Source organism: Drosophila arizonae, chromosome 5 (assembly GCF_054131065.1).
Source record: "Drosophila arizonae isolate 15081-1271.41 chromosome 5, UAZ_ARI_1.0, whole genome shotgun sequence".
Classification (NCBI taxonomy): Eukaryota; Metazoa; Arthropoda; class Insecta; order Diptera; family Drosophilidae; genus Drosophila; species Drosophila arizonae.
In genome coordinates, this window is record NC_142925.1 from 15,426,593 (window position 1) to 15,438,780 (window position 12,188).

Consider the following 12,188-nt stretch of genomic DNA (forward strand, 5'->3'; position numbering starts at 1 on the left):
GGACTGAGCTAAGTAGACTAGACTGATCAAGAATTCAGCAAGAGCTTGAATAGATAATGGGGTTAGATAACTAGGAAACTTAAATTCTCTGAGTTTTATAAGATGGTATACATTAGTTGAACTTTAACTGTTATACTGTTATACTACTGTTACGGTATAACAAATTTAAAACCAAATTACATTTGTTATGGATGAGATAATAAACATCGATAGCTAGAAAACTTTAGTTCTGTGTCTTATAAAAATAATAATAAATCTCATTTAATATTATAGTGTTATATATTTATTAATAATAAAATTATATTCGCATCTGTCATAGATTGAGCTTGAAAAAAGTCCATAGTCCCCACAAGGGTTAAATGCCTTAGACCGAAAAAGTCCCACGAGCTGCTTCTGGCCCGCTCTGTTGGCCAAAAGTATACGGCGTGGCTGGACACTACTTTGTAAAATGCAATAATAATAACAACAACATCAGCAACAGCAAATCACAATTTTTAGCATTTTTAGCAAACAGACAACACACAAATATGGTCAAATGTGGCACGCAGCAGTATTTTGGCCCGACAGCAGCCGCAGCAGCAAAAGTGAAGCTGAAATCTAAAAAAGATTGTTTTAGAAATTTGTTGTTTTTTTTTTTTTTTTTTAGCTATGATAATTATGCAATTGTTGGCCGTGTCAAATAGTTGAGCAGCTGCGAATAATTAGACAACATTCTCGCCTGGATTCCTCAAACACACCCAAACGGACGAAATATGTTAGTATGTGTGCCAAACACTGTATGTTCTAAGCTAATTAAGTGGTTAGGCGCAAGGTTAAAAAGGCAACCAATTTGGTTACAAACGACACGCAAAAACAAATCAAAAACATGTAGAATTCTCCAATGAATGCTGCTTTCTAATTAGAAATCCCGAGCGAGCGCGCGGCTGCCAAAAAAAAAAAATCCCAGCCTGCCCCGTCTGACGACAAGTGGTCTGCCTTGCCAGCCAATCCAAAGCTGTTGCGTCATCCGCAATGGCAGCAACAACAACAACAACAGCAACAGCTACTCCAACACCAACAACAACAACAAGAATCGCATTCGGACGTTGTCGCTGTCGTTGTCCACTTCAAAGATACTTCACAAATTGGTGCTGCTCTGGCCCGCTTTGTTGACGCTGAACGACGAGATCGAAATCGAAATACAAATCGAAGTCGAATTCGCCAGGCCTAGGCACGGACTGAGTATCTAGCTAGTCATCTGTCCACCGTCCAACGTCCGCTGTCCGCTGTCCGCGTTGACTGCGTGCGTCGCGTTGCAGTATAAAAGTAACTGAGTGCACGCATTGAATTTACAGTTGCAGTTCTCAGTTAAAAGCCTAAACATGAAACTATTGGTAAGCCAAAGATATATATATACGATATATCCTTACTAATCATGTTGTGCCTCTGACAGATTCTATCCACTTTGTTGGCCGTCGCAAGCGCTGCACCCGGCTTGCTGGATCTAGGATTGGGACACACCGCGCCCGCCATTAGCTATGGACATGCTGAGCCTGCGATTACTTATGCCCATGCAGCGCCTGCCGTCACCTATGCAGCAGCTGCTCCAGTCATCAAGTCGTATGCGCCAGCTATTAGCTACGCAGCGCCAACTGTTGTGAAGTCATATGCGCCCGCTATTAGTTATGCTGCACCTGCTCCGGTCATCAAGTCGTATGCACCAGCCATTAGCTATGCTGCTCCTACGTTGGTCAAGTCCTACGCTGCACCAGTCGTCAAAGCCGTTGCTGCTCCAGCCACAAGTTACTCTCATTTCAGTTCGGTAAGATTATTTAAACAGTGAACCAGTTCATTTAGAACAATTATAGCTCAATTGTATTAGATTATCGATATTTATCTGTATATACATTGGCCGATATCTCATTCATTTTGAATCCCATCAAACGGTCATTCTCATCGACAGGTTGTTTCCCACGCCACGCCCATCATCAAGTCATATGCAGCCGCACCCATTGTTAAGTCATATGCCGCACCGGCTATTAGCTACGCTGCCCCAACCGTAGTCAAGTCCTATGCTGCTCCAGCGATCAGCTATCAGCCAACATTGCTAAAATCATATGCTGCACCAGCTCTGACACTGGGCGGATACGATGATCACTATGGCTATCACTAAGAAGCCACTGTCATCTCCAGTGCGTGTTTTGGGTAGAGATGGCCACAATGAGGCGTACAAAGCAAGGGGGAGTAAGTAACGAGAGATTGAAAGAGAGAGAATGAAAAAGAAGTTGACAGCCGCACGTTTTCCAAAACTTATATTTTCCAACAAATTCCCATATTTCGTATATTCTGTATTTATTTAAGGCCCCAATTATTGCAAATAAAGAAAAATTACATTTTTCAAATGCTGCTATTGTTGCTTTTGTCTTTGTAAGCTGAAGATATGATTTACTGTGCAAACATCTGCAAGCCTGGAGTCACTTGCAGAACCGATTATTTTATTTATGAGTATCGATAGTTTTAAAAGCTATGCGGCGAAAAGAGAGCAAGATACATGGAGGATTAGCAAATGAAGAAATATTTTCTAATGCCATTTCGATTTGATTAAAAGTAAATTATTTACTTTAATGTGCGGATATATCGGTCGTATTTAGTATAATGAAGCAAATATTGACACCAATAAAACTGCCATTGTTTAGAACTTTAGCAAGTTGACGCCAAGGTCGAGCTTGAGAATCGCAGAATTCCGTTGACTATGGAAAAGAGATTTTGTAAAATTATTACACACAAAATAGCTCAACTTACATCTGAAATACGAAGTCCCAGAAATAAACGCAACGGGCTCCAATTCATCAGGGACAAAAGCCAGGCTGGCGCCTTGGCGCGAGGTGGATAACGTTCCAGCCACATGATGGCGATATGCAGTAAATAACAATAAACGGAAGCGCGCATAATGTGCTGATAGGCTGACACTGAACAATAATTAATATTTAATACATATACATATAAGTTCTGAGTAGAATCTATTATAAACTTACTGAGAGGCGGCACATAGTGCGGCGAGGCATGGCGCGTCAGATACATGAGACCCCACGCCGTTAGCATGACAACAATAAGAATGAGAGCGCCGCGTCGATATCCACGTAAGAGAAATGAGAGTCCTAAGAAGATTTCACATGCTGCCAAAAGAAAATTAGTTAAATTTCATCATAGATAAGATTGAGAACTCACCATACAATGGCATGGCAAAGACCAGTCTGTAGAAGTTGCCATTCCGATGCAATGTGAATCCTATGGCCACATCGCCAGACATTGTCTGCAGTATACCCTTGGGCGTATAGCGCAGGGTAGTTGCATTCTCTACATGCACCACGGCTATTTTTACAAAAGTCCATCCAGAGGGAGTGTTTACATGTTCATTGGGCGTCAGCGGCTTTCGTTCATTATCGTGGGTTAAAGCAATCTTTGCCTGGTTCTGATCGATGCCCAGTTGAATGTCGCAATTGATACGCTCATCGGGCCAATTACGCTCTGTGTCCACGCACCATGTCGTCGCTTCCCAATTATTGGCCATGAGGCTGACGTTGCCATTGCTATAAACTCGCAATTCAAAGTCTTTCAATGCGGTACCCAACGACTCCAATGCGCCACTAAAAGAAAAGGGAAATATTTGTATATTTGTGTTCTACTAACATTAAATAGAATAACTACAGAGCTAGCAATTGGCAATCCAACAAAAATTAATCAAATCCAAGGCTATCGGCGCAATTAAATTTAGTTTATCGATTACCCGATAGCTTGTAAAATACTTGCTTATCGCTTCCGTACGTATCGGTCATCCGATAGTAGTTTGTGAAATCTTGGTTTAACAGCTTATCAACCGATAGAAAATATAATCCCTTTTAAGCGGATGAATATCAAGAGTTGGATATATGTATGTATGCTATCACGAGACCCCAATCTTCAACTACATTTAACAATTGAAAAATATATATACATACTTTAGTATCACCAAATGAGGTGTCCATATTTGTAATAGCGGATGCTCAAACGATGTCAGTTGCCCATAGCTCTCCGGTTGCCAGCGTAGTCGATCATCTTGCCAGTGCATCATCAGTTGCATACGCGCATGCAAATGGGCACTAGATGGATCGTAAGCTAGCGATTGCATTTGAAAATTAAACTGAACCTCAGTCAGATTACTGGGCAAGCTGCTGTTCAATGCCTGATATATTAAAGCGTCCAGCAAACGATCTTCAACGGATTGCTCATGCTGTTCCCGCTCCATTTCATTCGCTACGAACACATTTGAGATAAGAAAATTAAAGATTCGAACTCAAGCTAAATTCACTTACTAAATCCATCAAAGGCGCAATCATAGAACCAGCGCGCGGAGTTCATTCCAAATGTGCTGAAGCTGATGTAGTTGATATTCAGCGGGGAGGGATCCATATAATGAAGCAGTGGCTCCTTCTTAAAACCAGGAATGTAGACATACAAGTCACCATCTAGAAATAAAAATATATATTATTTTATAGGCTTCAATTCGTTGAGCTCTACCTTACCTTTAGTTTGAACGATTTCAATTGGCGTTGGTTCATACACCGAAAGTAATTCAATATCTTGATTTGTTGAGACTCGCTTCATGCCCATGTTTGTGCGAATGGTCGAAAATGTATCTCCGCCAGCTCCAATTACTGCGATTATATTAATACTAGATATATACTAGAATTTTATGCAAATTTTCTTGACTTGCCAATTTCGTATACTCGATCCTCGGGACGCGGGTGATTTGTTACCGAAAGTAATATATGGGCATCCATGCTCGTCAACACATAAAATTTTAAATGTAGGCGCTCATTGGGCAGGATATTATTATTATCCAAAGTGTGTATCATAAAAAAATCTTTGTATGCATATCCAGCGAATTTATCAATTTCAATGCTGTCGCATGTGTCCAACTGTGCAAAGCTGATATTATAACGGCCCTTCGCGTTGGCCGGATGCAGCGCTAGTGCCAGATATAAGAAAACACTGATAAGCCATTTTTCATACAACTTCATTTTTATCCGAAGCGCATAGCATTCGTTGTGGGCTCAAAAAACAACTGAAACTTGCGCGCCCCAATCAGCACATCAAAGTAAATTATCGAATCTACGCAACTTTGCATTTTTTCATCGGGTTCGCTGTTCACTGTTTTATAGCTGTTAGCTATTGACAGTAAGTAACAAAATATATATTTTACCAGTGAACTGTGAATGTTTTTGACTGGCGCCAATAAATATTTGAATATACATAATTTATTTTATCTTAAACTACTCCTAATTGTTATTGTCATCACTTCATTATGAACCATATCAATTTTTCCTGTTGCGAATGTAGGATACCCCCAATATATTTGGAGCCACTTTAGTTATTTGAACTGAACTTAATGAACTAGTTTCACGTATCTGAACATAATCAAAATATACATTTCGATTTATCGATATTGATTGGCCATTCCTAACATATCGATACGATAGACTGTCTGTCGCATTGAGTTAAATTTTCATTTAAATTTGATTTGCATTAAATCCGCACGTAGGCGTTACAAAGGTGAACTGCTAGAGTTGCCCCATTGGCCATGCCGGACGACACACAAGATGTCAAAGCCCAGAAACTGGCGGCGGCTCGCAAAAAGGTAAAATGAAAAATACATCATGACGTGGACACCAACACACACTGCCTTGTATTGATTTTGGTGATTGTTTTCCAGCTGAAAGAGTACCAGCAACGCAACAACAACAACATTGAGGAGAACATTGGCACAAACACCAATTCGTCAACAGTAAGCATTGCGAGCAATTTATCCGAACGTTCTGATTGCGAATTAAGCTCGAGCAATGGCGTCGGCAGCGGCAGCGGAGCGGCGCAGTCGCAACAAACAGTGGAGCAGACAATGCCAGCAATGCCCTCGGCAGCTGCGTATTTTTCCAAGAAAACGATGCCGACAATACAGCCAGAAACAGAAGTGCAATCCATTTGGCCGCTGAACGGACAGCAAAACGATACAAATTTGCAAACAATTCAAGTATTAATTGCAGAAAAGGCTCAATTGAATACGGAGCTAACGAAGAGCCGGCATCTGTGCCGTGAGCGAGAATTGGAGCTGGAGGAACTACGCACAGAGCATGGCCAGACCATGGAACGGCTTGACCAAATGCAGCAGCATTGCCAGGAGCTGCAACGTAACGCTGGACAGCAGCGCAATCAAAACGCTGAGCTGCAACACAAACTGGCGGTGGCAAGTGCTCAAATCGAGGACCAGAAGGCGCATCTCAGTGAGCTCGAGGCTCAGGTGCAGCAGCTCAAAACAAAGCAGGACGAACTGCAACAGCAGCACACCGAGAAATGCAATGAACTCGAAATGGCACAATTGCGCATTCGTCAGCTCTCGGACGAGTCGAATGTGAATGCAGACAACCGCGTCGAGACGCTAACCCAAACACAATATATGTATGAGCAACAAATACGCGATCTGCAGCAAATGGTGTCACAGCTAACGCAGGACAAGGAGCAGGCGGCAATTCAGTATCAAAACTATGTGGCCAGCCTAAAGGAACGCAACGCCGAACTGACCGAGGAGGCAGCCGAGCTCAAGGAGCGCGAGCGCCAGCTGGTCGAACATGTGAGCGGACTCGAACGTGATATACAAAAAAATTTAGCTCTGCAAGCACAATACAAGGAAGCAGCCAAGAAGGAAGCCGAACCAGTCCAGCCAGTACAGACCGAGGTGAGTGATTCTCTAGAAAGCTGCTTCCAGCTGCCTTTAACCGAGATCAACTTCTTTTAGACGGCGTCGAGTGCGGAGTTAGCTGCGTTGAAAGAGAAAATTGAAGATTTGGAGTTTGAGCGACACGAGTTCCTGTTGAAAATTAAATCACAGGATAATCAATTGGAATTGAAGGAGCTCAGACTTGTTGAGTTGGAGCAGGAGTTGGCACGACTGCAGACAGAACAGCCGAATCAGCTGAAGCTATTGGCCACGATGGAGTCCGATAAAGTGGCCGCCTCGCGAGCGCTCAGCCAGAACATGGATATGAAGCAGCAGTTGGATGAGCTGCAGCAACGTTTTGTCCAGCTGACCAATGATAAACTGGAGCTGGTCAATAAACTGGATGCCGAGGAGTTTGCCAATCGTGAGATGCGCCAGAACTATGCCAGCATGGAGCAGAAGCTGAAAGCGAATGAAGAGCGCTTCAAGTTCAAGGACGAGGAAATGATACGACTCTCGCACGAGAACGTCGAGCTGCAGCGCACGCAGCTAATGCTGCAACAGCAGGTGGATCGATTGAGGCATTATGAGGTGAGTGGAGACTGCCCAATTGGAGCCAGACGAATAAACATTTCTGCTCTTATTTACAGGCCAAGGTATATCATAGCAACGATCTAAGCGAAACGGATACAGCCGAGGGCACTGCGGAGCATGTGAATGAGCAGGATCATCATGAGCATGAACACCATCATGACGATCATCAGCATCATGATGAGCATGAGCACAAGCACGGTGACGATCATCATCATCATCATGAGCATAAGCATGGTGACGATCATCATCATCATCACCATGATCATCACGAGCATCAGGAGCACTCCCACGGCGATCAAGTGTCCACTTGCAAGACCCCCTTGTTGCCTACAGCCGATGCTGTGGAAAAGCTGCAATCCCGTTTCACCACACTCATCAGCAAAGTTGCAGATCTGACCGAGGAGAAGCAGAGCCTGGAGCATCTGGTGCTGCAGCTGCAAAGCGAAACCGAAACCATTGGCGAATACATCGCTCTCTATCAGACCCAGCGGCGCATGCTGAAGCAGCGCGAGTACGAGAAGGCCGCGCAGATGCGTCTGCTCAAGGCGGAACGTGAGCAGCTGCGCGAAAAGATCGATGCCCTCAACAAACTGGTGGGTAGCCTAGGTCTAGCCGTCGATCTTCCAGGCGAAACAGCTGTCGTCAATAACCAGCCGGAGCAGCAGCAGCAGCAGCAGTCGCCAGCAGGCGACAACGCAGCAGAGAATGAAAACTCTCAGCAGATTATACACAAAATACAGGATATTATAACGGAAATCAAAGTGAATACCGAACAGGCGCCCAGCACAGGACTGGCCGGTGGCCAGGCCGTGGACCATCTCAACTGCTGCCTGGGCAAGTTTGAGGTTGTCTGAACGCGGCCAAATCAGAAACTGCAAATGTTAACATATTGTATTCAAAGTGCAATTATTTGTTAAGCGTAATCGCGTTTTCGCTTCGACCAGCCTCTGTATAGGCTATACACTCTTTTTTGTATATGTTTCAAGAATAACGTTTAATCAAAGCAAAAAACTTTGGCTATAGCTCTAAAAAAAATAATAAAATATATTTAAAATTTATGTGTATGTTATACAAATGTTTAATATGGTGTCTAATTGTGAATTGATTTATATATACTATAACTTTTTATTATTTTCGCTGTATAATATGTTTGCTTATATATTTTTATCACTCCCTGAAGATAAAGATAAAGATAATGGGATAAAAAGCGATTCGTTGAATTATATAGTATAAATATAGAATTTGTACATATTTAATCCCAAACTTCTTTAATTCAACAACTATAACCTGGGCATATTTGAGATGGATTCCAGAAAGTTGATGACGGTTTTTATATTTCTAACGCTAATGCGTTTCTAATTTAAATCTATATATGAATCCACTTTTTTAATGGACAGTCCGAAATTTGTAAATTGATAGAAACTTGACTTGATATTATACGTAAGCAAAAGTGAACTTAAATATAAAGTAAATTAGTATAATCAATCAATAGCAATCAATTTCCGATATAAGTGATTCAAAAACAGATTTAAATAGGAAATATAGCTACACATTAAAAGATTAGTTGATGCATAAATGATCAACCGCAATTTCCAAGAGGCAAACAAACTTTTATTTACTTTGTGTTTCGTTGCGGAGTTTGGTCCGTAGGCTGGCTTCCTTCAGCGAGCTAGGCCGACAATTGCGCCTAGCACGACTGGCTATGGAGCCTTCGATGCTGGTATTATCCGCTCGGTTCAGACTAATGCCAGAGGTGGCTGTGCTCCTCGTACGTTTACCCTTTGTCTTTGTAGAGGCGCGTTGCCAATTTGAAATCAAAGTGGTTTCGTCTTGGCGCGGCGTGCTGCAATCCTCTGGTCGATTAGCAATGCCATTGAAACTGCTGAAATTCAATTGACTGCGGCGCGGCGTCAGCGTAGGTTCCGCTTTTAACGACGAGCACGGCAATGTGACCTGCATCGGTGAACTGCTTCGAGCAGCAGCTCTTACATGCTCTATGCTTGGCTCCTGTTTGCCGACGATACTCTCATGCCCTCCTATCATTGTCTTCGATATATTTTGGTCGCTGTGATCGAGTGAAGCTTGGTTCTCAGTCTTGAGAGAAATTTCTTTCGATGGGCTCAGCTCTTTGGCGCTCTTTACACTGGGAACAAACCTGGGTCGTCTTTTTTGGACATTTGTCATATCCCGGAGAGGCGACGGCGAAGCCTCCATACTAGAGATGGTTTCAGATGGTTTTATAGATGATTTCTGCAGTGTATCACTCGAATCAACGGACGAAGATGAGGTGTTCTCTTCATTATCGCTCTCTTCAATAATGGAATACATATAGCCAACTACAGTTGTCGGAGTCGGAGTTGGATGCGCTGGCTCAGGTGACTCTTGGACCTGTGGAGAGCTCGTGTTTGACTCCAGCTCTACCAAATGTCGTGGCTCTGGTGTTTTCCTCACGATTGTTAATTTTTCATTCTAAAACACAGAACCTATGTATGTATTCATTTCTCAAATATATATAGATATCTACTTACGCAAGGACTCATTGGAGTGGTGCTCCTTTCACTTGCCTCATCCTGCGAATTATTGCAGCTTGAGACGCTACTCCGACGCCTTCTAATGGGCGATACCGGCAGAGCTCTTTGAAGTCTTTCACTCGAACGACGCAGCTCCGAGCAAGCTTGTCCATTGTGGTATGAGCTGGACTTGATATTTTCTGATGCCTTTGATGTTTGAGATGTGTCTTCGTAGTCTTCACGGCTATCTAATTTTAGGTCTAGGGAATGAAGCAATGTCCTAATAGCGCATTTCAGTTTCTGTTCATTGTATTGAGCGTCAGCTAAACGTATTTCTCGTTCTTCCAGCAACTGCCTTTTGAGTAAAACTTCTGTTTTCAGCATTTCGGCAATAGTTATACGCTGCCTCTGGACTTGATCCATCAATTCAGCATTTATTATTTTGTACTGCTCCATTTTATACACATTTGTTTTTATATATCACAACACAACGAAGCTAGTTTTGAGTTTGGCGTCGATGCTTGAAATAATATCGATTATTACAGAAAATAAAATGCTGTATCGATAATTTATCTAAAAGTCCGAAAAGCAAACAACGATACTTTAGTTACATTTTTGGTATTTAGTTATCAAAATTGCTATTGCCATTCTCTATAGCACTTTTTTTTTTTTTTTTTAAGTTTTCTGTAGTCTTCCAAACATTTAAAGTTGCTGAAATGGAACAATATAAATTGATAAACGCTGAATTAATGGATCAGGTGCAACTTCTGCGAATAACTAATGCTGAAATGTTAAAAACAGAAATTGTACTTAAAAGGCAACTTATGGAAGAACGTGAATTACGCATAGCTGACGCTCAATACCATGAACAGAAGCTGAAATGCGCTATCAGAACTCTGCTCCATTCCTTAAACGTCAATTTATGTAGTCACGAATGCTCCCTTACATCGCAATCATCAAATGCATCAGAAAATGTCAGGTCCAGCTCATACAACAATGGACAAGTTTGCTCGGAGCTTCGTCGTTCAAGTGGAATACTTCAAAGAGCGCTGCCTGTATCTCCCACCAGAAGAAGTCGGAGTAGCGTCTCAAGTTGCAAGACTTCGCAGGATGAGGCAAGCGAATCGAGCACGACTACAATGAGTCCCGGCGTAAGTAGATATCTATATGTATTTGAGAAATTAATACATATCTTTTGCCTTAGAATTATGGTATACCAATCGCAAGGAAAACACCGGAGCCACGACATTTGATGGAGCTGAATATGAGCTCTCCAGAGGTGGAAGGACAAGAATCAGCTGAGCAGTTATCACCATCTGTTGCTCATATATACTCAATTAGCGAAGAAAGCGATAGTGAAGACAATACTTTGGCTTCCTCCATGGAATCGAATGAGACACTGCAGAGATCGTCAGCCTATGGCAGTACCATAGACATATCTCCATTGCCCCCGATCAATGTGACCAATAACCATAAAAGAGCTCTGCTCGTTCCGAGAGTAGAAATCACAGAAGAGCGCAGCCCTTCGAAAAACACTCAAAATGAGACTGAAAAATGTAATTTGAGACAAAAAAGGATTACAAAACTGATTTTAGATCATCTTGAGCCAGATGTTGGCAGTCAAGAGCCACGGATAGAGAATATTGGATATGCTGTTCAAGCAAGGTCACCGTTACAGATGACATTGCCGCGCACGTCGACAAACACGGATGCACTTACGCCGCGACGTGCCCTGACTGACATGACAAATCGACCCGTAGGCCACAGTACTCCTCATAAGCAGAAGCAACTTTTTAATACAAAGTGTAGCCCGGTGCCTAGTCAGACAGACGAATCTAGTATGGAAGACTCCAGGTTTGGTCGTCCTAGGCGTAGTTGTCGGCCAAGCTCACTCAAGGAACCTGACTGTCGTTCCAAACTTCGAAACAAAAACAAAACCAAATGAGAATATTTTACTTAATGCTAACTTATTTACTTAAAAACTTGTATGATGTTCCTGTTATGATTTAAATTGAGCCTTTACACTCGAAACAATATATGTTAAACTAGTTAATATCCATTTATAGAATATTTATTTTAAAGTTTGGATTGATTAAGTTCAAGAAACCAATTTAATTGTCTAGCTGAAAGTTTGCGTTGTACGTTAAAACTCTATTAAGCAAAAATTATTTATGATTCAATGTTTTCAAATTTAGGAAAAAAAAAACAAAATAAATATGTTACGTTAAATATATTATATTTATTCTTATATATTATTTATTTTTTTTTATTTATTCATTTAAGATAAGCATTTGTGTTAACATGGATCCATTCTGTTAGTTTGAATATACAGTTTAACAACACTTATTTAAAAT

General features: G+C 41.8%; 5 protein-coding genes across 6 annotated transcripts; 3 read left to right on the top strand and 2 right to left on the bottom strand.

Annotated features, from left to right (window-relative positions):
• The first annotated feature begins 1,248 nt into the window (after nucleotides 1-1,248).
• Nucleotides 1,249-2,381, top strand: LOC108615210 (uncharacterized). Its single transcript, XM_018009553.2, has 3 exons — nucleotides 1,249-1,373; nucleotides 1,433-1,801; nucleotides 1,943-2,381. Exons 1-3 carry the CDS (start codon nucleotides 1,362-1,364, stop codon nucleotides 2,150-2,152), a joined length of 591 nt encoding a protein of 196 aa, XP_017865042.1. The 5' UTR covers nucleotides 1,249-1,361; the 3' UTR covers nucleotides 2,153-2,381.
• On the bottom strand, nucleotides 2,315-5,096 carry NtR (neuronal acetylcholine receptor subunit NtR). Its single transcript, XM_018009519.2, has 9 exons — nucleotides 4,733-5,096; nucleotides 4,542-4,673; nucleotides 4,332-4,484; nucleotides 3,978-4,272; nucleotides 3,208-3,626; nucleotides 3,015-3,155; nucleotides 2,782-2,948; nucleotides 2,600-2,729; nucleotides 2,315-2,503 (listed from the first exon to the last, which is right to left on the bottom strand). Exons 1-8 carry the CDS (start codon nucleotides 5,037-5,039, stop codon nucleotides 2,601-2,603), a joined length of 1,743 nt encoding a protein of 580 aa, XP_017865008.1. The 5' UTR covers nucleotides 5,040-5,096; the 3' UTR covers nucleotides 2,315-2,503; nucleotide 2,600.
• A 357-nt stretch (nucleotides 5,097-5,453) lies between these two features.
• LOC108617417 (Golgi matrix protein 130 kD) lies at nucleotides 5,454-8,382 on the top strand. Its single transcript, XM_018013215.2, has 4 exons — nucleotides 5,454-5,656; nucleotides 5,732-6,748; nucleotides 6,809-7,321; nucleotides 7,381-8,382. The coding sequence occupies exons 1-4, from the start codon at nucleotides 5,600-5,602 to the stop codon at nucleotides 8,176-8,178; spliced, it is 2,385 nt and encodes a 794-aa protein (XP_017868704.1). The 5' UTR covers nucleotides 5,454-5,599; the 3' UTR covers nucleotides 8,179-8,382.
• Nucleotides 8,383-8,425: 43 nt separating this feature from the next.
• Nucleotides 8,426-10,290, bottom strand: mei-S332 (meiotic from via Salaria 332). Its single transcript, XM_018009328.2, has 2 exons — nucleotides 9,853-10,290; nucleotides 8,426-9,793 (listed from the first exon to the last, which is right to left on the bottom strand). Exons 1-2 carry the CDS (start codon nucleotides 10,288-10,290, stop codon nucleotides 8,936-8,938), a joined length of 1,296 nt encoding a protein of 431 aa, XP_017864817.1. The 3' UTR covers nucleotides 8,426-8,935.
• Nucleotides 10,291-10,454: 164 nt separating this feature from the next.
• LOC108616619 (shugoshin-like) lies at nucleotides 10,455-12,066 on the top strand. Of its 2 annotated transcripts, XM_089472081.1 has the most exons (3): nucleotides 10,455-10,592; nucleotides 10,652-10,985; nucleotides 11,039-12,066. In XM_089472081.1, the coding sequence occupies exons 2-3, from the start codon at nucleotides 10,659-10,661 to the stop codon at nucleotides 11,777-11,779; spliced, it is 1,068 nt and encodes a 355-aa protein (XP_089328207.1). In that variant the 5' UTR covers nucleotides 10,455-10,592; nucleotides 10,652-10,658; the 3' UTR covers nucleotides 11,780-12,066. The 2 variants fall into 2 exon arrangements, with proteins under 2 accessions (XP_089328207.1, XP_017867449.1); XM_018011960.2 differs by having other exon boundaries at nucleotides 10,489-10,985.
• Nucleotides 12,067-12,188: the final 122 nt, after the last annotated feature.